Here is a 21,936-nt window from a genome sequence, read left to right as displayed (position 1 = left end):
CACAAACCCACATGCTGTATGTGAATTTCGTAATTGTATATAAATTGCGGGCAGGAAAGTAGCGTTGAGTGCAAACTGGATGAAGGACATGGTGGGGAGCTGGTAAAGCGATGCTTGTTTAACCCGTGTTTTTATAGAATCTTCACCGCCGGAAATTCTGCCTGAATTTTAAAACCCTGCTGATTCACTTTCTCCAATTTCGTACTGTATCCGACAAGTTGTAAAGTAAGGGTATGTAATGTGTATTTTTCTAAAATTTGCAAAGAATGGGGTGGGATATTTTCTAACGGTGAATTCGGACCGTAAATCACTGTTTTTGTTACTCAACTCGGAACTGCTTTAGTTCGCAGATTTTTACGTACTTTTTACCACAAATATCTTTGCCATGTACCCGTGGAAAGTCATTATATTTTCCACAGAGAACCTGGAATAAAGCCACTCTGTTAAACGGGTTCGTGTCACAATTCACATCGAAATAAAATCGAGAACACTGATGCTGCGCGATTTCGAGATAATTAGTTATATAACAGCGGAGAGGGTTAAAAAAATTTCGTATCTTAGCGATAGCCTTTGACCTTATAGTCTGAGATTTTGCAACGATTTTATTACAGAACGCTGTTTCTGACAACGATTATAATTCGGCAGGCTACGTAATTTTTTAAAGATGATTATTGATGCAAGTGCAAATATTTCAAGTTCACGACAAGTGCGTTCCAGAGCGATACGCTGCAGCTTCGATTAATTGTATTTTTCATGTACTGTATAATTATAAATTTTCATATCGACGTGTTGAAATGTGTGGAAGCTTTTCATGCACGGTGCATAACGATAAGAAGAAATTATTCTTATATTAAATGAACGAAAAACAATTAGAGAAAAGTCGTTGAGATTTGTTATCATTCAGTCGCGTTCAATCAAAGTCTCATAAAAATTAATGATAAAGTTTCGACAATTGTGCATTCGAAATACTTTCGCTCAATTTTCCTTTGGACTCGTAAATTATTAAGCAGTGGGCAGCACGCTTTACGAACCAACTTAATTTCAACTCTAAACGATAAACACTGTCTCAGAATTATTTAGACCATTGGGTTGGTCAAACACGCGCGTCACGCAAATAATATAAACTCTAAATGGATTCGGCAAGCCATTTATTTAAAAATATCGCTTAGACCAAGCTTATCGTCTCTGTTTTCGCAAACCGATTTCAGTCGATGAATGGGAATAAAATATATAGAGCGTGATGTTTGCTAGTAAACATTCTCGAAGCAAATAATTTCTCATAAGCATAAATGAGATACCGTAGTAAAAAAAGAAAGCGCATTTTGTTCATAAATTGGTCAATTAGTTTGCGTTACGATGGCAATAGGCCATTCATAAGATGGATTAACGCCTTGGTAGAACCGCAATCATCGGTGTTTACGCCCCTGCTGTAGTCTCGACGAACGCTTGTCTACATAGACGTGGACAGACAACGTTCAGAAAACAACAATACAAAATCAATGCGTAAAAAGAAAGAAACAACGAAGCAAACACATGAATTCATTCAGCACTCTAGTCCAAAGTCGCCTTGATTCCGATTCGACCTGCTAAGTTTGAAAGACGTCATTCCTGTTTTCCCGGAGCGGTGCTCACTACGTTTTTTTTTCTCTTCAGATCAGCTCGACTGTGGGATATCGACTAGCGATGAAATCTCGAGAGCCGTCTTATAAATATAAGCGCGCCGAGAGTACGCTCAGTTTGAGTCCTTAGTCGACTATTGTTGGTCCGTGCAGTGCAGTGCAGCTTTTACTCCGTTTTAGTGATGGATTTCTTGGTATACTTTTACTCCCTAATGGTATTAATTACCATGCAAGCTCTGGTAAGTATACCCATCTAGCATTATTAAGCAATGACCAAGAATCGGAGTTCTTTGTAAAATTTTATTTATTACGAGAACACCTTACACCCGCTCCTAAAAATTGTTTTACCATCGAATGCGAAATTAGCTTGAAAGAAAGAAATAGATGCATAAAAATGATCACTCACTTAATGAAGATTGTGATCCTATTCTACATTAAGATACTAAAATATTCGCAAACTATTCTTCATTGACTCTTATTTGAGCTGATATTTATTGTGAATTTTCATTCCGACAAAATTCCGAGTTATTGAACCCGAATACGTATCGCTCGAACTTCGTAAAAATATCGATTGGAGCAGTTTCTCAGAAAATCCTATTTTCATTGTTTTTTCGAATCGAAACATCCAGTTTAAAACTCGTTGGTTTCATTTTCTCTAATCTCATCTAAGCATGAGTTCTTCACGTAAAAACAAGTTGTCAGAGTGAAATGAAAAATGAATTTTACCGTGAAATAGTAAAATTGCCTTTCACAATAAGAGGCAAAAACAAGTTAACCTGTCCCAAGATGACCTGGAGATTCCTCCTGCATTTATGCTAAAAACTGATTTCTTCTCAATGTAATATTTTTCGATTGCAATTTAAGAATTTACAGGCGATGAGTACCCGATCCGGGCTTCCTTCGTCACGGCTAATTCCTGCTGAAACGGAAGATGAAACTAGTCAAGAAAATTCGGTGAAGAAATCGCTGGACCTGGATTGGAGAACAAATGTCGACGATGACGCCAGTCTGCTAATGCCAGCGGATCCGCTCGTCCCTGCAACTTTAGCAGAGGCAACAAGACCCAGCAAACCGAACCGACCCGCTCTTACCTGGTGGCCTTCAAAGGTCGATCGCTCGGATAACTCGAATGAAATCCAAAGAAAAGCAAGCTCTCAGTCCGTTGGTCTCGACATCGACCTCAAGCTCCGCCAAGACAAATCGAAGACTGCGACTTTTGAAGAGATCGAAACCAGGAATGCGAATATTTACAACCCTCTCCTGAACCTCGACCATTACCCGATAGCCACAAAAAAGTACACGGTCGTTGAGCTTGAAAACATGAACGCAAATCATTACAACCCTTATCTTGACTAGATGAACATCATGCGATACCTGTGATGTTGTATAATTGAGATTGAATTGGGTTTTCCGGGCCGAACATTGCGGTTCCATATTTAGTCGATTCAGTTATTATGAATTCCATCTCTTTTTGCACAGGAGAAAACGACGTTCCATGACTTTAGAAATGTACCATGCTCGAATCTACAACGGTTGTTACATCGTACACGGTGTAATATATTACGGTGCTATCGAAGTTGGAATAGGACAGGAAACGGGACTTGATATAAGAGAAATGATTTTTATTTTCAATTGAATACCGGTATTCAGGGGTGATTTTCGCGATAAACTTGGCTAAACTCTGGTTTGGCTTGCACATCGTCGAGGCGCAAAACGGGGACCTCCCACGACGATACCTGCCTCGGTAGGACAATTGGTACGTAGGCGACAAGCGGACACCTGATCACTCGTAATTATGAATGTTGAAGCAGAGATTGAGTTACAAGCGAGCGTTACTAAGCGCCATATGGACCGGCATCTCATTGCTTGCACAACGTCTAGTCGATACGTGCGGGCTTCGGGAGAGTATAATCGCAGCGAGATTAGATTGGAGCTTTGCTGTTTGCTGCAGGACAAAGAGTAAAAAACAGAAGCAAAAGAAAAACTGGATATCGTGTTATGTAAATGTGCAGGGGTCAAGTGCGACCGGCACAAGATATAGCGATAACTGAGAACTATGTGTAGGTGTTTAACAATAAGGTTACGGATATTACAGATTATAGATACGCGTGAACGCGAGGTGCGGATGGTTGAGAAACACGGTTATTGGGATTCCTATTACTGTTTATTTAAAAAACTGAAAAAAAAGAAAACTTTTCTGCGAGAATAACAAACTTTTGGCTTATGTGACTAGTTGTAATACTCAGCGGCAATACTAACAGTAACGTGGCTTAGGATATTAATGAATCATTGTTACGGTCCATAACTATTGAATGTAAGTCTTAAGTATATAAACATAAAATATTATACATAATATAAAATATGCTATAAAGTACAAGTTATTTGATTTCAAACTTTCCTGCTCCCGATCAACGAACACCTTAGTAAAAACGTCGCTGTACGCGGAAACAAGAAATATAACGAAAACAAAACAGAGAATTGGTTTTTATCTAAAATATAATAATTTAACCTAATCGCTACGGTATATAAATTAATTTTGTATACAATATAATGGTCATAGTCTTTTGTGGAAGACGGTATGGCAGGATTTTTTGATTAGGAATATCCCGGTGCGAAATTCTCACGTGCAACCGTCATAATGCGACGTAAAATAAGTATATGCTATACTCTTGTCTGCAACGTTGCGCGAAAGGACTTGCCCAATCGCAAATAAAGTTACAGTTGACAGACGTACACCCGGCGTCTCGGATTCCGGCATATTCGGAATCCAACGAGTCGAGTGTGCGTCATGCATGTACACACGTGATTACAGGCTCTACTTCTAGAAATACGCAAGTGCGTGCCAAAATTGTTTTAGTTCGGCATATGCGAGTGTAAAGTTATAACAGAAACGATCGTTAAATCTAAGGTACGTGAGCAGCAAAAAAACAAAAACAAAAAATATGAAAATAATAAAAAAAAAAACGTTCTTCACTCGAGTAGAACAAATATTTTCTCAACCTTGAAAAGCTTCGCTTAACGTTTTCGCGAGTCTGGAATTTATTGAAATTCTGATTCTCGACAAGTCGCACTCATACTGAACCGAAATACATCTTTGGAATTTCATGTTGAAGTGAGTTGTATTATTTGGATAACTGAAGAACGTAAAAACGGATGCACGTGATGTACAAATCAACGTGCATAAAATGGGTAAAAGGTCGGGCCAAGTTTAAAGTTGATTAACTAAGATTGGAATAACTAGCCTGACAAGAAGTTCTGGTTTTATCTGTAGTTCAAGGTGATCGTATGAAACAAGTGAATTGAAGATCTGCGATCTATTCAACCGGAGTTCAATTGAAGCCAAGAAATCTTTGATGATAATATAGTTGGGTTTATGATATAAGTCATACTACGATAAGATGACGCAAGTAATTAAATGGTATTTAAGCCTCAGTTCATTGTGTTGTGTTCAAAAATTATCTACTATACATATGTAATTATGCATATATAGTTGTAGAGGTGAAAGTTGTACATAAGAAATTTTTTATGAAGAATAAAAGTCAATTCTACATGTTTCTTCAGAAAATCTTAACTCCAACTCGTTGGTCCCGAAAACAAGAAACATGTGTCTGAAACTGCGTTGGATATATCATATGCATGTAATATTTAGCGTTATTCGCTCTTCAAAACGCAAACTTCTTCTTGGCAGTAAACCGCGACAACATTTGTGATGACGATGTGTAATTGAATACATCTTAGCAGGAGTAAGTTACTTTTAAGAATGCCTTTATCCAAGGTAAAATATTTTAAAACGGGATTTCCACACAGACCGGCTGAAATGATTTGTGGAGAAACAACCAGGATCAATTTCTGTCCAGACGCAATTTCCCTGAATTTGATTATTCGTTGATTAAATAAGGCACTTTGTGTCTAAAGGCACAAAAATAGCAGTCTCTCGTTCACTTTTCTACTCGCACACATTCGCCTCTCTCTCTCTCTATATTTTTCGCACGCTCTGTAACAAGTTCAATGTGACGGAATACGGGCAATGTGTAGCGAACCACTACCAAAATCTACCGAAACTTAGATACTTTGATCGAGAACAAAGCTGCAGTCTTTCTCGCAGTTTCAATGAAGATACTAACCAGCCGTCGAAGGTTTCGGCTCGCGGATTAACGCATCAACGGTCCAAAGATACGTCCTCCATGGCGGAGTGGTCGCCAAACTGTTGAAAACCGTTCTTAAAAATGCGTCCCCGGCTCGAACCGGCCTTAGTTTGATCGAGAAGCATTACGTTGTCTTCGAAGTCCTTCACCCACCTCGCGGTTTCGTTTCCAAAGTAAAATCTAATGGGCGCAGCGTTGTGGTAAACCTTTTTTACCCCCGAGTTACGGATTTCGACGCCGTCCGATGAGTGGTAAAACGACGATGTGCAAAAATCTTGCGAAAGGAATGGCTCTAGCTCGGAAACAATCTCAAGAAAGGTCGGCCTGTCGTTAGGTCTCCACTTGAAGCACCGTTCCATTATTTTGTAAATTATCTCAGGACAGTTTTTCGGTATTTCCACGGTCCCCTTGCGCAACACGTAGTTCAGCACCTCCTCGTTGGAGAATCCCTGATAGGGAATTTCGGCGAGGGTCAATATTTCGTATAGTACAACGCCGTACGACCAAACGTCAGAGTCAGAGGTGAAAACACCGTCGGATAAGTTCTCCGGCGCCATCCATCTAATCGGCAACAAACCCTTCTTGCCAATCTTGTAGTAATCCGTCTCATATATATCTCTGGCCATACCAAAGTCCCCGATCTTACAAACCAAATTCTTCGACACCATGCAATTTCTCGCCGCCAAATCTCTGTGAACGAATTTCTTCGACTCGAGGTAAGCCATGCCGTCTGCTATTTCTGCGGCCATTCTGCATATGCGTGAAAAATTCGGCACCAACTGGGTGTCTCGTGTCTTTCTCAGATACGTTTTAAGGTCACCGTTCTCCATCAGTTCCATTATAACGAACGGCGGACTACCAACCGAGACGACACCGAGTAGTTTGATTATGTGGAAGGTGGAGAAATTCTTCATGACCGATGCCTCGTTCAGAAATTCGTTTTGTTCGCGGTAATTAGCCGTTACCGATATCGTTTTTATCGCAACGTTCCTCGTGCCGTTTAAGACGCCGCGGTAAACCATTCCAAAATTACCCAACCCGAGTTCCTCCATTATCTCAACGTCCTCTCGCGGCACTTCCCACTCGTCCAGGACGTATTTCGTCTCAATGTAGTCCGGATTCACACTGGCTATCAATCTGATCTGTTTCATTTTGTACTGTCGCCGTTTCCACACGAGATACAAGACAAATGCCACCAGTACAGCGACTACGGCAAAGCAAAGCCCTATTATCACACCCATCGAGCTATGGTCTTGGACTCCAATGAGGAACTCGTGAAATTCCGAAAAGTTTCCGTCGCCGGCGAGCGACATTGATTGGACCCTGACGCTGTACTTCCCCGGATTCAGATTGACCAAAGTGAACGTGTTGCGTTTTTCGCGCGCCTCCTTGTTCGTAACGCACTCTTCGGCTTTCTTCACATCTCTAACCTCGAGGTTCGTGTACTCGATCTTGTAGGCGACCGTCAATCCGTTTGGTTCGACCACCGGATCCCAAGAGATCGTTACTATCGTGTTATTCGAAATGGCCACGTTGACGTTGCGCACGTCGTCGGCGGACTGCCTCTTCAGGGTCCTGGCGCTCGTGTATTCGACCAGCGAACACTGCTCCGCGTCGTTCTCAAGCTTCATACCACAGGCGGCGAGGGAAATAGTGTAAGTCGAATAATGCTTCAGGTTCTTCACGAGGTAGGAATTGTTTTCGCCGGTTACGTTGAACGAAAAGACCTCGTACGCACCCCGGACAATGACTGGCTTCTGGTAGCTCACGCTCGACGTTCTGCAGAAGCTCTGCTTGCCGGGTACGTAACGGCTGAGACTGATGTCCTCGTTGCACGTGATCGCGAACTTCATCGGAGGCGCAGGCTTAGACTCGACCACGTCCTTTTTGCAGCACGACCTTGTGGTGTTCCTAAATTGACCGCTCCGCGTTGCCACGTCAACGTCCGATTTCTCCGTCACCAAGTCCACTGCCACTTTCTCCGTCACCTCGACACCGAGCTCATCTTCGATGTGCGCCTCGTCGACGAGACCGTATTCGCAGTAGTTTCGCTCCTCGAGCAACTCGGGATCGTCTCTTATCACGAATCCAGACAAAATGTAATACTCTATCGGACCGTTTGGGAACTCTGGCAGACCCCATCGCACCATGATTTCGGTGTCGCTTGACGGAACCGAGGACAAGTTCGTCGGGGGTGACGGTACGTCGCTTCGAGTACGGAAAAAAATTATCTCTGACTGACCAATCGGACTCGCGAAGGAGCCCTCGTTCCCCAGAGTGTAAGTCTTCACGTATACCGCGTAACGGGTGTACGGCTTCAGGTCAGTTATCAGTTTCGCAACTTTCGGCGAATTTCTTTCGGATATTGAGGGGTCGACGTCCACTGCCTGCCAGGTGTTGTTACCGCAAAAATTTGAGTCGAATACGGTTTCGTCCGTATTTTCGGTTGCTATGTAGTTCAAAATGTAGCCCAGAACATGCTGACCGCTGGACGGCTCGTAGCTCTTCCATTCAACTTGAGCAAAGTCCGGTCCGGTTTCCCTCACGGTTATGTTTATGTTACCATTGTCGCAGGCGACTTTATCGCCGTTCGACTCCGGGTCAACGTCCGCCTTGGAAAAATTCTGTATATCGACCATGCGTCCGAGTTCTTCGATCTTCGAAAAACAGAGCTTGGGGTTGTAGTGGAAGAACATCCTGCCCTTTTGAACCGTGATATTTTGATCCTTCGGGAACAAATAGGACAAGTTCGGATTGTCCAGTATCGTCAGACTGGAGTTGTTGCTGTCCAGTGGGTCACCCTTGATCACTCGTAATTTTTTAAAAAATGACAGCGAAGTGATCGGAAACGAATGCGTCACCTTGAGGTACCCGGTGATCTCTTCGACCGAACCGAACGACTTGGCAAGCTCGGCCATTAGGTTTGGGTTGTTGTTTTGTATGTGAATCTCAAGACCCCCCTGAACGACATCCACCCCTTCGTAACGCTGAGCGTCGGCCATATTTCGGATAGTTCCTCCAGCCAATATTCGACGACAAGGTCCGGCGCATTTTCGGCACGTCGCGGTCTGCAAAAATAGGGACTATATGAGAAGTATACTCAAGGATTGAGAGCCAGGAAAATCCTGCATTGCGATAATGAAAGGATCAAGCATAAACACCGATCGTTGTCAACGAGTATAAACTTACATTATTTTTCGGGTCGACGGCGTCCTCGTACCCCTTGGGGCATTGCTGGATGCAGGAATGGTTGAAGGGACGAAACACGGGCTGCTCGTGTATGGCGTATTCGTTTCGTGGTAGGACCACTTTCATCGTCAAGCATTCGTGTTGAGTGATGCATCTCCTCATCAAGTAACCGTACCTGTGTGTACATACGGAAGAAAAGAACAGGTAGTAGAGTTTGCGATTCCACGAAAAGTGTTACAGTGCATTACTCTGCCTGTGTTCAAGTGGAATAATCATCTTACAGGTGCGCCGGGCATGTTCGGACGCATCTTCCGTCGTGACGGAAATGCTTACAAACGTAACAGTCCGTATCCTTGGGTCCGTGGCACCATCCCAAACACTCCGAGTGGCACTGGGGCTTCTCCGTGAGCTGACAATGTTTCGACGTCCAACAATAGCCGAGGTTGCATTGTGAACAACCTGCGTGATGGTTAAACGGGAAAAGAAGAGACCATGAAACACCGTGTTATCGACGATCCGGAGGATTAACGTATCGACATTTTTTTATAATTATATATCTTTCAACGAACCGGGACAAGTGGAGTCTCCATTTTGCTTGATAAATATGTCACCGGCAACAACGATCAGCGACCAGTTGATAGTTTTCACGAAGCAGAGACTCGGGTTATTCTCGATGATCACTCCTCCTCTCGTTATCTCCGTTAGATTCCTAAGACCGAGCTGAAGCATATTATAGGTATGAGAATTTGTTATTCAATTGAATAAAAGCGAGAGAGGTCAGGCGCCAACTTCAACCAAGGGTCAATTGGTTCAAGCTGGTTAACCTTGCCGTCAATTGACCTCAATACGGGTTATTGTCTACGAAGTTCAGGTCCTTTGATTCCTTGTGTGTGGGAAGCAGAATTCATATTAGAATTAAAGACGCCATTTCACGAGCACAACGTACCATGAAAAACGTACGATGAATACATTATCAAGTCAACGATTTTTAGTCGAATCCAATCATCGAACAGGTAGGTTCTATTTTTCCTCTAATCGGTTATGTTGGCAAAAAAGTTACAAGTCAACCGGTTGGATATTTCAAATGCGTGATAAATATCGAAAGTTGTTATTTATTCGTCTTAACAGATTGAACGAGTCTTGGGAAATTGCAAATGAGACCTTCCATTCTGAATGTCAGAATGATGCATGCAACCGTTGTTATTTTCTTTTTTAAAGTAATTTTGCACAAGCAAATCTCAATTTCACATTGTTGAATTTTATTTTTCTCTCTTCCTACCGACAGAATTCAACGCAATAAAACTATTTGAAAGGAAAAATAAGATAAGCTATCTGGGGCACGTCCCGCTTTCAACAAACGCACCTAGCGCAACCCACCTTTATGGGTCGGTCAGGTTATTCTTCATGCGCAGCTATTACCGACTTTTTTTATGCTCTGCGCGTACAGTCGTTTAATATCACACACGGTACACAGTATGTAAATATTATTTCAAACGTCGGAATAATATTTATTCTACAGGTATGAATTGACTTTGTATTAATATTCGATTTGTGATCATAGTGTTCATCGAGAAACTAATTAGCACTTCGGTCTTTTAACAAAGTGTTATACTATTTTCATCTAAACCAAAAATTACTCCACATTGTTTTTTTGTTTTTCGGGTTATTAGTTTCGTTATTTTTTTTTTTTTCGAAGATGTCAAACATGTCGCACAAAAGACGACGGTGAATTACCAATATTGGCAACAATTTCAAGTTCAAGATCGATCAATCAAAAATTCATGCTTTTCCTTACTTATACACGTATGCAAGATCACAATGTTCACTTATTTTGCATCAGATTGGGATATTTTAAAATGAACTGGACCTTATGTCGGTCTCGTTCGTAATATATTATTCAGAAACCTATACGAAAACACAGTTATAGTGCTGAGAAATGAAATTTTGCTGTTTTCGCATCCGGGCTTGGAACCGTAATTAGCAGGGTTGTTACATTTTTTTTTTTTCGTCCTTTTCCTATACGTTTTTCTAATTTCTTTTTATTCATTTATGATTGGTTCAATGTGATAGTTTTTATACGCTCCCAATAAAATAAAGCCGGTTTTTGAACCATCGAGAAAATATCTGTTTGTGCGAGAATCGAGAAATAATTAAATTTCATTCAGGCTTTTCATTCCATTCCTATTACTTCGGCACTCACTAAACCACCAAGTCAGTTAGTCAGTCAGTGACTTAGACAGTACCTACCTAAGTAATATGAATCTACTGGAAAAATTCAGGAAATGAACTATTCGTCACCCTCTCCGAAGGAAGAGCATATTTCGGATTCATCAGTTTTCTGGAAAAGTCTGAAACGAAAAATGATTATTTTCCATTTCTCGAATCCGTACGAATACTGCCTTCGTGGTTCAAAATACGTTTTTTTTTTTTACTGACAGTACATAAAGTATAATATTGAACCAACCAGATATAGATAATAATCCGAAAAAAGTGCGAAAAAAAAAAGGAAAAGATCGAAAAAAAGAAATGAACCAACTCTGCCTACAACGATTTGTTTCGGCAAAATAGCGATGTAACAGATCAACTCAAGATATTACTTTGCACTCGTTACCTTCTCATTTCACTCGCCATTTAGAAGCATCCTCAGATATGTAGGTACGCGCACTTGCGTATTGTCTACCTAATGTCTCAAAATCATATCTGTGTATCATCCATTATGTATTCTTCCAGCCTTTGTAAAACCTCAGTTGTCTTTCTGATTTCTAGCGATACGGTTCGTGTCGTGTGCGTAAATAAAGTACATCTTTTGTTCGTTAATCATCAAATACCTTTAATGATCATCCCGATTCACTCACTCCTATCTTTTATCAGTAATTCCTGGATCCCACGTCAATGATCCAGCATTTATCGATATCTCTGCAAACAGTTTTTGGTCCCTCGAGCCGGATCAGTCGCCAATCGAGTAGAATCTTTCGAATCTTCCCGATTTACGGGAAAATGAATCGGCTAGTGAGTGACACCGAACCATCTTGCATCAAGTGTCGTGTAAATCCACGTCTATCAAAATGTCGGTGAAGACTGTCGTTAAAAATTATTCCTGACCGTTAAATTCAAACGTACGGTAAATTCCTCTGCAGTGTGACCATGACTAGACTCGGTGCGTAAACAACACCGATGTGTGTATCGCGACGCGCAACTATCAGCAACAAGACTGTCGATCTCAGGTAAGCAGCCACGCAGCTTAGCTCACACCATAGACCATACGCTAGATCCATGGCTTACACCCATCAAACATAATCGCGGAACGGAAATCCAAGAGTTCAAGCGCGCTCGTTGGCATCGCATGTCGGTTTCCGAAAACCCCGCCGATCTCACGTCTCGCGGTGCATTTGCAGAACAACTACAGAATTCAGACGATTTGGACGTTTGGACGATCCGGATGCTGAAGCGAAATCGGTCAAAGTACAGAAGAAATTGGAAAAAAAAAAAAAAAAAAGAAGACACGAAACAACTCTGCCAATGACGGTTCCAAGTCCGGATGCGAAAAGAGCAAGATTTCATTTCTAAGCACTATAACTTTGCGTATTTGTACAGGTTTCTCAATAATACATTACGAACGAGAACGACATAAACTTCGGTTCATTTCAAAATATCCCAATTTGATGCAAAATAAGTGAACATTGTGATCTTACGTACGTGTATGAGTAGGGAAAACGCATGAATTTAAAGCTTTTTCCGAAGCCGAAGATCTTAGCTTTTCGGATGCGGCAAAGAATTTTCTGTACTCACACGCGTACCCACAATAACTTTTCCACACCCCGCGGCCAGTAAATATCGATTTTCAAAGATTTTCCATTTTCAATCCAACCAACTAAAGATCCATGCTAACGGACTTGTCATTAATATTCCACGAGCCGATCAGTTTATAAATTACCTCTTGCAAATTGCGCATTTCGTAGACCATGAGTGCGTAGTCGGTCATCAATGTTTGTCCCCTGATGACCTCGAGGTTGGGAAACAGGTTGGTAAGGCTCTTCAGTCCGTTCACCCTGTAGAACATGAGGTAGCCGGTGATCTCCCTGAGCTTTGGAAAAGTCATATTTTCGAACGAGTTTTCTTCCGATCTTTCGATCAGTACGATCTGAAGAAATCCTTCGATGATCTCGCAGTCCTTCAGTGTGTTGAAATTTTCCACCTTGTTCCTTATGTCCATAGACGGGCAAATACCGTCGACCACTTTGACCGTACTGTTTTTCGTTGGCCAGTACTTCCCGCGTTTCCGGTCCTTCGACTTCCCGTTAGACGGCGGCATATTCAACGGTGTCGATTCGTGGGAATTCTTCGACAAGGCGACGACAGGTTTCGTTTTATCCTCGTCCGTGGATCTCGGACCGATCAATTTCCTCGATTCGGAATCAACCGAGTATTCGTTGTTCCGGCTCGTCGCGTTTTCGAACTCCGAGTCGTTGGAATCGATTATTCTTCGATCGCGGGCAAAATCGATCACGCTCGATTTCCCACCCTCGTCGAGACCAGGCACGAGGTATTTTTCGTACGGCGTTTTGTCACGTTGCTTCGGCACCGATTTCGTCTTCCGGATATCGCCATCTTTCTCCTCGCTGCACAACACCGAGCCCAGAACGAAAAACAGGACGACCAATGTTTTCGACTTCATGATTACCGTTTTTCATCGGTATCGGTTTCTCCTTTCACCTCTTATTCAAATAATCATACACCGTAAATTTTACACACCCACTACCGCCGTGTCTCATAACCAATGGCGACAACCGATTTGTTGATATTTCACTTTATTTCTCTCGCGCCAAGTCAACCTTGACTCTTTCTTCAACAACTTATTATTTTTTTATTTTTTTTTTACAATTTTTTATACAATAACACACAGTGCGTAATGTTTAAATTGCACTGTTTATAATTTACGATCGTTTTTTTTTTTTTTTTTTTTTGTAAAGCACAATTAGCTATCTAATTTCTTCAATTATTTCTAATTGTATTTGTTCTTTGTTTCACGTGTAGTCAATTGTTTCACTATTATTTGTGTGTTTTTTTTTTATTGATTCGACGCCTATATTTCTTTTATCAAATTTATAACCATATGCACGACCGTCGAACTTGGAGTTGTTCTCCGAAACGTAATCATTCACCAAGGCCGCAGGACGCCTGTGTTCGATTGTCCTCCGACCTGTGAACCGAACAAGAAAACGGTAATTATTACGCAGAAAAATAATGGGCATAAAACGTGTGGGTATGGGAAAAATCAAGTTTTTCCAAAGACGGATTTTCGTTTACAGAGCTGTAACGGAGAAAAAAATATCTTTAAACTCTAAACAGTTAAATTATACGTACAGCGTTCTCCGTGTAAGCTTCAGCTCCATATAAAGTATACGACATATATTTGAACCCAAATAAATATCCTTGACCGGATCGTTCAACCGCACCGTCATTTTTAAGACACATTCTCCTATAGCGTACCATTTGTTATACCGAGAAAGAAATTTATATCTGTATACACAACGATAAGTGAAAACATCTTCCGAGAATTACTCAATCACGCAGCCAATGACTTAATGTTGAGCATACGTTAAGAATACACGTCGTTAATGCACACCTTACTCGCACCTGTCCGTGTACATGCACATAAAAATACGGATTACTTTTGCAGGAAAAATTATACAGCTGTTTTCGCGCAGCGAGGCGATGACTAATGCCTGTCGAACGGTCGCGTGGTCTCTAATGATTCGTGAGTTTCATAGAGTGATTTGTCGCAAAAGGGGGAGGGGGGGGGGTGGGGGGGCGGTGGATGACGAAAATAAACGGAAACCCGTGCGGGTCGGAAACGGGAAAGAAGAACATTGTAAGTGAATCGGGAGCACATTTAGGATCGAATGTAATACAGCCAGCGAAAGATTCAATTTGTTGAAATAATGACAACAGGAATGTCGAAAAAATGCTAAACTTGCTCCAAACGACATAACGATTAAATGTCGGACGATGATGAAATAGCACTCGGTGACGCGGGCGTCCGCGAATATTGCGTAGAATTTTTATCCCCTTCTTCTTCTACTTTTTTTTACGACCCATTACTCACACGCGCCTGTATGCACGCATATATACGTATATATGTATATAATATACACACGTGTACGTATATATCCAGATGTAGCCAAACACAGTTTGTTCTAGGAATGTCTCAAGTTTAGTAGTAGGAACGTGTGTTGCAAAGCATATAACCGGATTTGAGAAGACGGGGTCAATGTAACAAAATAGGAATGAAAAAATATGAGCACACGCTGTACGCAAAAATTTTCCTATTCTTCGTTAGTTTTCCGTCATTCTTCGATAAATTTTACTACATGGATCACACGAGGGAAATTTCTAATCTTATTCCGTTCGCTGTATCAGCTGCGGTGACTTTTTTCAACTGTGACCGGAAAATATAGTATAACGACTGTATTATTTTTGAATTAATTACGCGGTGAGATTCGGGCGATAAATAAAGTAAATTAAACAACCGTAATGTTTGACGTTCCTCTGTAACACCAGGAAACGTCCTCTTGTATCGACGCCTGTGATCAAACTAAATAATTTCTTGTAGCAAATCTTGTTACATAAATCTAGGAATATTCACGCCGTTATTGTAACGATACCCGTTTCACCAGACAGTTATTTCGCACGATGTTGATTTTTACCACGTTCTATAAGCAGACGGTTGAATAATAAGAGAGGAAAAATAATGAGATAATGAAATTAAACGAATTACGAGTGCGAATAGTTTCTTCTTACCGTACTTCTAATGTTAACGGTTAAGCGAAGCGGTAAAACGCGAATTGCGGTCTTCGAATAAATACGAATCAACAACATGTTATTTTCGATGCTCGATAACGGACTCCGTAGCTTATATATACGGCGTTAGAAAATATTTGTCAAGCGGTGCGAACACGCGTTAAAGAATTAACATTCTCTAACGAGAGTTCAATTCGTCCATATGGCGGCGAGGAGACAGGCAGTCAGTCGGTCAGTCATTCAGTCAGTCAGTCAGTCAGCCAGGAAGGTAAGTAGATACGATAAATTACGTTATACGTGTAGCAATATGAAAAGGACGCGGTGCAGTTGCAACAGCTTAGGAAAAAATATCCCCGACGTGGTGTTAATGATGATAATTTAACGTCGTTTAACAACAATCTCAGAAGCGTTTAAATGTGCCCGTTATCGGACGAGAGAAAATTCCAGCAAACTGACCGATGATAATAACTCAATTATTGGTATACCGATTATGAAACGCTGCGTCATAAGTTGAGGGAGAGAGAAAGAGAGAAAATAAAAAAGGAAACAAGATAAAAAGACGTACGTCAATTCGTTGTTAATTACAACAAGACCTTGGAAATATACAATATGCCAGGTTCGGATTATCACATGTTTGAATTTAGAGCAGCAGCCAAATCGTTGTTTCAGCAGCGTTGCTGGTCATCGAAGTGAAGAGCAATCACCGTTGGAGAGTCAAGTCTGGCAGCCAGTCCGATTGTTCGGGGTTATAACTGCGTCGCGATATTATTAATTAACGTTTTATCTCGTGGCCGTGACACATGCGTGCAGAGAACTGACAAGTTCACGTCGTATTTATTACACGGTACGTGTAACGGTGGGTGTCATGTAGTATAATACAAACTACGAATGTACACTGCACGAATGTAAAATGCACGCTGAGGAATACTGATAAACCGCGATTATTCGATTGTACGAAACAGTTAAGAATTGTTTTATTTCGCCTGGAAAAAAACTTTACGTATTCGACTCGGCAGCAAATGAAAAGTAAACAAGTTACGTCGCGTCGTAAACTTCAAGAGAGTTTTACTGATTTGCCGATACTGTTCAATTATACAACAGTATATATAATGTCGTTTTTATCGTTTCGTAGAAATGTTGAGGGACTGTTTCGAGCAGAACAAATATTTCTCGTGTCGATCTGAGACTAATTCAAGTTGGTGACGTGAATATATTTCAATTAAATTATTGTCACAAAAGTCACTGCCTCGCAATTTTAGAGGTGAACTTTGGAAGAGAATTGTGTGATTTTCAATATGTAAGAGCGTATTTTGCTTTATTACGATCAACCGAATCTCGACACGTATATTACATAAAGTTGTGAAATAATCATTTTTCGTCCTGATTTATTGACTTTAGGAAATTCAACAGCACGCGAAATCAAAACATTACACGGTGAATGAAATTTTCCCCCTTGGTGCAATCGTAGCTGTACTACTGCGAATTTCTGTGGAAATACGACAACAATACGACTGACTGCTGTTCGATCGTTCCATGAAACGGCGAAATTTCAATTTGAACAAGTGTTCAAAATAAAAGAAAAAACAAAAAGGACAAAAAATAATAATTTCTCGTCTTTTATTCTCCACCTTCGAAGTAGTTTGTTTAAAAATAAAAAAATGCAAACCGGACGGCATGCGAGTATGTACGTACAGTACATACGGACCCATTTTTCGCCGACATATCGGCGAGTAAATAAACCGGCGACTGTATATAATCGGTATAATATACCGTCCTCGTCGCGATAAGAATAGACAAGCGGTCCTCAATTTCCGGAAGCGATTAACTGCGTCGCTTTTGAGCGTGGTGTCACGTGAGCGACGTAGGAGTTTCTACGAGAATCCATCTCATTCTTTCACAAGATACCGATTCGATTTGAAATTGTTTGCGATATGATCGTGTCGACGACCGGAAGTGCGATGTGATCGGTCGGAATACCGATAAATTATCATACGACTAGTTTCAAACGATCTCATAATTAGCGAATAGTATATTGTGTAACATAGAGGCAAACACGGTCGTTTAGGACCGAGCGTAAATTTGCGATACGAGTAGTGGGTGAGCCGAAGACGAATATTGCAAATACGCGCAGCGAAAAGCTCGTTGCCTCATTGTTGCACACGATTCTTTACATAACAAGAGTATGTTACGCGTTTTTTCACCGAGCACGAAATTGAGGTTAGGGTCGCGTCATGTCAGATTTGTTCGCGACGACGCATGCGCGCGGTAAAGAAAATACCACTTCTAACTCCTAAGACCCAGTAGTCGTCTTTACTGTACTCCGCGCATGCGCATTCGGCGACTCACTCTACCGTCATACAAACGAATAAATTGTGTACTACAGAAAACAGGCATGTAAAAACGCGTAAAACGTGCCTGCGTTGCATAAACAAACATGCGACAAAAAATCTCGTAATTTTCAATTCAGCCAACCGCAGCACGGATCGTTTCACACCGAATCCCGTATCGATTACAAACCCGGCCAAATATTTCACGCTTGAGACCGCTCTAGAAAGAAAAGAAAAGAAAAGAAAAGAAAAGAAAAGAAAAAAAAAAAAAAAAAAACACCCCAAAATCCGTGGTAGCGTTACATACAAGACGTCGCGGTGCGCGCGTCGGAAGCTTTCTGGGTCTCTCGAGCGTTGGTTATATTTTAATATTGCGTAGTAGGGATCTCTCGTACTCTCTCGTAGCGAGACAGACGGGCGTGTATAGAGGATGGAAGGTGTGCGACGTGAATGAGTTGCGTCACGAGAGGCGACAGGCAGGCAAAGCAGGCCTTCTCTCTCATCGCAATTGCTGCTGCTGCCGCTGCTGTTTGCGGCCTGTCGGCGTGGCGGCGCTGCCTTCGTCGCCTAGAAGAGTCGATCCAAACTCTCTCTCCCCTCCCTCCTCCCCCCACCGACCCTCTCTCTTTCACTCTCTCTGTCTCTCTCGCTCTCCCGCCGCGTACGCATGCAGTCACGCACGCACGCACGCTCTATAGCCGCTGTTTACTCGGCGGCAGTTGGCCCGTTTTCACCGCTCTTTGTTTACAAGTTGGAAAACTATTTTCACATTACAAAGTTCGACGATTGTCTTTGCACGCCCGGGTATATAAGAAATTGCTTTCCGCGTTCCGCACGTGTACAATAACTTATTCATGCGTACGTATGCACAATGTAGGTACACACACACACACACACACACATGATTGTGTAAAGGTAAAATTTTAATTGTTTTTTTCTTTTTTCTTCAATTCACCGCTTACTATTAAGATAGTAGACGATACTGTTCATCCTTACACGTGTGTAATATCTCGACTCGCGTAAGTATAATAATGCGCGTCCTTTTCACCGTCTAGCGTCGATCGTTTCCTATTATCGGTGATGTGATATTGAGACGGATTCTTCTTTCCTTTTTTTTTTCTTTCCACACATAGATACCTGTGGTCTGTACTATACCTCTATCCGCCCCTACCGTATGTAGAACTATTTTTAAACAGCCTTAGTTATAGTGATCCTCAAAACTTGTTTCCTACCTACCAATAAAGGATTGTTGTTATTCGTTTTTTATCCCGTGGTTTTTGGCGCATTTGTTTCCTTTTTCTTTTTTTTTATTTCGTTCTCCTCTTACGAGTCTTGCGTTGTTTGTTTGTTTGTTTTATTGATTTGCAAAAATAACGATCGAGTGGGGGTGAAATAACCGAGAAAGAAAAGACACGCACAGACGCACGCAGACAGGGTGAATCCGGATGTTTGTTTTTCGCCAAATTGAATACTTCGCGCATTATATACATGAAAGAATAGAGTCTCGCGTACGATGTATAATGTCCCACGTGTTGATCATTCGAGAGGCACACGCACGGCACAACACACGAATGAATCAGTAGTCGATGCGTGCGCGGAGGTGAGGAAGAAGAAAGAAAAATTGGAAAACGGACAAAAGAAGAAGAAAGGAAAACGCTTGGCGTCGCGTCGCAACGCATCCGAAGGCGATGTGCAGCAGCCCGTCGTTGCGTCAACCTTTAAGCGAATATCCGTCGTGTCATCGGTTTATGTTTCACCTTACCCAATCAACTCTTTCGATTCCCAACATCCACACACTTGTCGTACACGCCTCGTCCTCTTGTTTCTCTCTTCGTTATCGATCAATTTCACCGCGTGCAACTTCACCACACCGACGCGACGTAGAGATTTGCGGAACTACGACAAACAACACAACGCACAACCGTCCCTCAGACGTACTCCAATAAATATGAAAAATTATTTCCAACAGCGGGCAATTCGATCACTCGCACGAATTTCGGGGGAGGGGGACTAGACGAAAAGAACTACCGTACTCTAGTAGGTAAAACTCCGCGAAAACCGCTCCTGCCGAAATCGAAGCGAACGTTACACACGCCGCCGCTTGCTTTCAGCGCTCGTCCGATCCGGCGCCTCGTTGAAAACACTCGCTGGTTGAAATCCTCGGTTCGTTGGCGCGCAACGCGGACCGTCGCTTTGCTCGGCGGTTGGCGAGAATCTAACACGGCCACACTGCGAATACTACGGAGCGGAGTCAGCTGGCGGCGGCGTTGCCTCCGGCATTGTCGTAGCACCCGATGGAACATCCGGCTAGACCTAATCTCTCTCCCCCCCACCTTCCGTATCTCCTCTCCCACCACCCCCCTCGCCGCCGTCCGCTCCCCCCACCCCGGCCGTCGCCGCCGTCTCCCATAGTCGTAGTTGCGCCTCGACTGTGTTATTTTTTTTTTATTTTCAATTTTTTTTTTTTTTTTTTATTTATTTATTTTTTTTTACATCCGTTTATGTACTCCGTCTCGTTTCCTCCTTCCTTCCTCATCCAGACCGTAAAGGCGAAATGCAAATATTTTTGAATTCATTGACGATCGATCCAACGAGAGATAGCCTCACCCACGAAAACTATACGTACATGCATGTACGTACATATGTGAGTCCGATTTGTATTTCTTGATTCCCGAGCTATTCGCGACTAAAGGGGGAGGGAATAACATATCGGCGGATAGTCATGGTCTTGCTTGTGTCTTCTTGTTGGCACGTTCTAGCGACCGATGGAATTGTTTATTGTTAGATAAGCGGATGTCGGTATATAATATATACGAATATATGGGTATATTTCTTTTTCTTTTTTTTTTCTTAAACATACGTATGTATCGTAACGATATTTCTCTGTTAGTTACCACCAGTCGAAGACTACCGCCGTCGACAATGCGGCGCGATTCCCCAATTAGACTCACGCCAATTAAACAATCGGAAGAGAAGATCGTTGAGCACAGAAAGCTTACGCTTTAATTTTTAGATAATAAAGTTTTATGACGTGTGGTATTGCCAGTAAATAAATAAATCGAGGTATTTAACAGAGATAGCTCGATGTACGATGAAAATTTCAGAAGCAGTTTTTGGAGAAAAAATTACCAGAAAAGTAGAGAAACTAATATAAAACGGAGAGAAAATACTTATTCGTTAGCTACGGGGCTGTTCGGAAGTTCGAATTTAATAAGCAGAAACCACAGAGTCACACGGTGACGAAACCCGGAGCGTGATTCGCAAAGATACTGGCGTCATACGGTGCAATGCAACCAAAGAAATAATCAAGATACGAGAGAAATAAAAATTCCTACAACTTCGTAACGATCCGATTACGGCAGAGGCGAAAGCCTTGCCTCACCCGGTGACCAAGGCAATCGCAGACTTTATTTCAGATTAAACTTAACGATAGCGCAAAAACGGCAGAAAGAAACGAAAGGAAGGAAGGAAGAGAAGCTAAAACTGTAGAACAGGACCAACTCAGGATCACCAGGACTGCCGTTGGTTCTCCGATGGTACCGTCGAGTTCGTTGTCGTATTTGATACCTCGTTTCTTGCGCCAAGTTGCGAAATACCAAATTTACATGGGAAAAATTAGTTGCTAATAAATAATTAATGGCTCCCAGACTAATTTGTATCCAGTTCGCTTCGAGTACCGTGGTAGGGACGCTTTTCCCGGGTTCTTCGTCGGTAGAATGTCCTTGTGACGAGCTGTATTCGGAAAGGCCTCGTTAAAATGTACCCTGTGCTTGGATACATGGGTACATCGGACGACGCGACGTTGCAAAAATGTCTCTGTTCGATGGTTCGACTAGATGCGCGGTTATGAGGTCT

The 21,936-nt window shown here is 42.0% G+C and overlaps 2 protein-coding genes across 5 annotated transcripts; one reads left to right on the top strand and one right to left on the bottom strand.

Moving 5' to 3' along the window:
* The first annotated feature begins 1,701 nt into the window (after positions 1-1,701).
* On the top strand, positions 1,702-3,993 carry LOC124184544. 2 transcript variants are annotated; one of them, XM_046574357.1, is made up of 2 exons: positions 1,702-1,858; positions 2,484-3,993. In XM_046574357.1, exons 1-2 carry the CDS (start codon positions 1,802-1,804, stop codon positions 2,973-2,975), a joined length of 549 nt encoding a protein of 182 aa, XP_046430313.1. In that variant the 5' UTR covers positions 1,702-1,801; the 3' UTR covers positions 2,976-3,993. The 2 variants fall into 2 exon arrangements, with proteins under 2 accessions (XP_046430313.1, XP_046430314.1); XM_046574358.1 differs by having other exon boundaries at positions 1,703-1,858; positions 2,493-3,993.
* Positions 3,103-20,351, bottom strand: LOC124184530 (insulin-like receptor). Of its 3 annotated transcripts, XM_046574327.1 has the most exons (7): positions 19,844-20,351; positions 14,318-14,432; positions 12,888-14,153; positions 9,523-9,673; positions 9,235-9,412; positions 8,954-9,128; positions 3,103-8,832 (listed from the first exon to the last, which is right to left on the bottom strand). In XM_046574327.1, exons 3-7 carry the CDS (start codon positions 13,626-13,628, stop codon positions 5,779-5,781), a joined length of 4,299 nt encoding a protein of 1,432 aa, XP_046430283.1. In that variant the 5' UTR covers positions 13,629-14,153; positions 14,318-14,432; positions 19,844-20,351; the 3' UTR covers positions 3,103-5,778. The 3 variants fall into 3 exon arrangements, with proteins under 3 accessions (XP_046430283.1, XP_046430282.1, XP_046430284.1); XM_046574326.1 differs by lacking the exon at positions 14,318-14,432; XM_046574328.1 differs by lacking the exon at positions 14,318-14,432 and having other exon boundaries at positions 20,115-20,351.
* Positions 20,352-21,936: the final 1,585 nt, after the last annotated feature.

Source organism: Neodiprion fabricii, chromosome 6 (genome assembly GCF_021155785.1).
Source record: "Neodiprion fabricii isolate iyNeoFabr1 chromosome 6, iyNeoFabr1.1, whole genome shotgun sequence".
Classification (NCBI taxonomy): domain Eukaryota; kingdom Metazoa; phylum Arthropoda; class Insecta; order Hymenoptera; family Diprionidae; genus Neodiprion; species Neodiprion fabricii.
The sequence above is the reverse complement of the archived record's forward strand: the minus strand, read 5'-3'. Positions and strand labels throughout refer to the sequence as shown.

Excerpts from the sequence above, each read along its gene's own strand:
- LOC124184530 (XM_046574327.1), bottom strand. The coding sequence starts at position 13,628 with ATGAAGTCGAAAACATTGGTCGTCCTGTTTTTCGTTCTGGGCTCGGTG. Across the intron at positions 9,674-12,887 it reads AAATGCGCAATTTGCAAGAG|CTCGGTCTTAGGAATCTAAC; the intron begins GTAATTTATAAA and ends AATATGCTTCAG. Across the intron at positions 8,833-8,953 it reads CCGTCGACCCGAAAAATAAT|ACCGCGACGTGCCGAAAATG; the intron begins GTAAGTTTATAC and ends CTATTTTTGCAG.
- LOC124184544 (XM_046574357.1), top strand. The coding sequence starts at position 1,802 with ATGGATTTCTTGGTATACTTTTACTCCCTAATGGTATTAATTACCATG. Across the intron at positions 1,859-2,483 it reads TAATTACCATGCAAGCTCTG|AATTTACAGGCGATGAGTAC; the intron begins GTAAGTATACCC and ends TTGCAATTTAAG.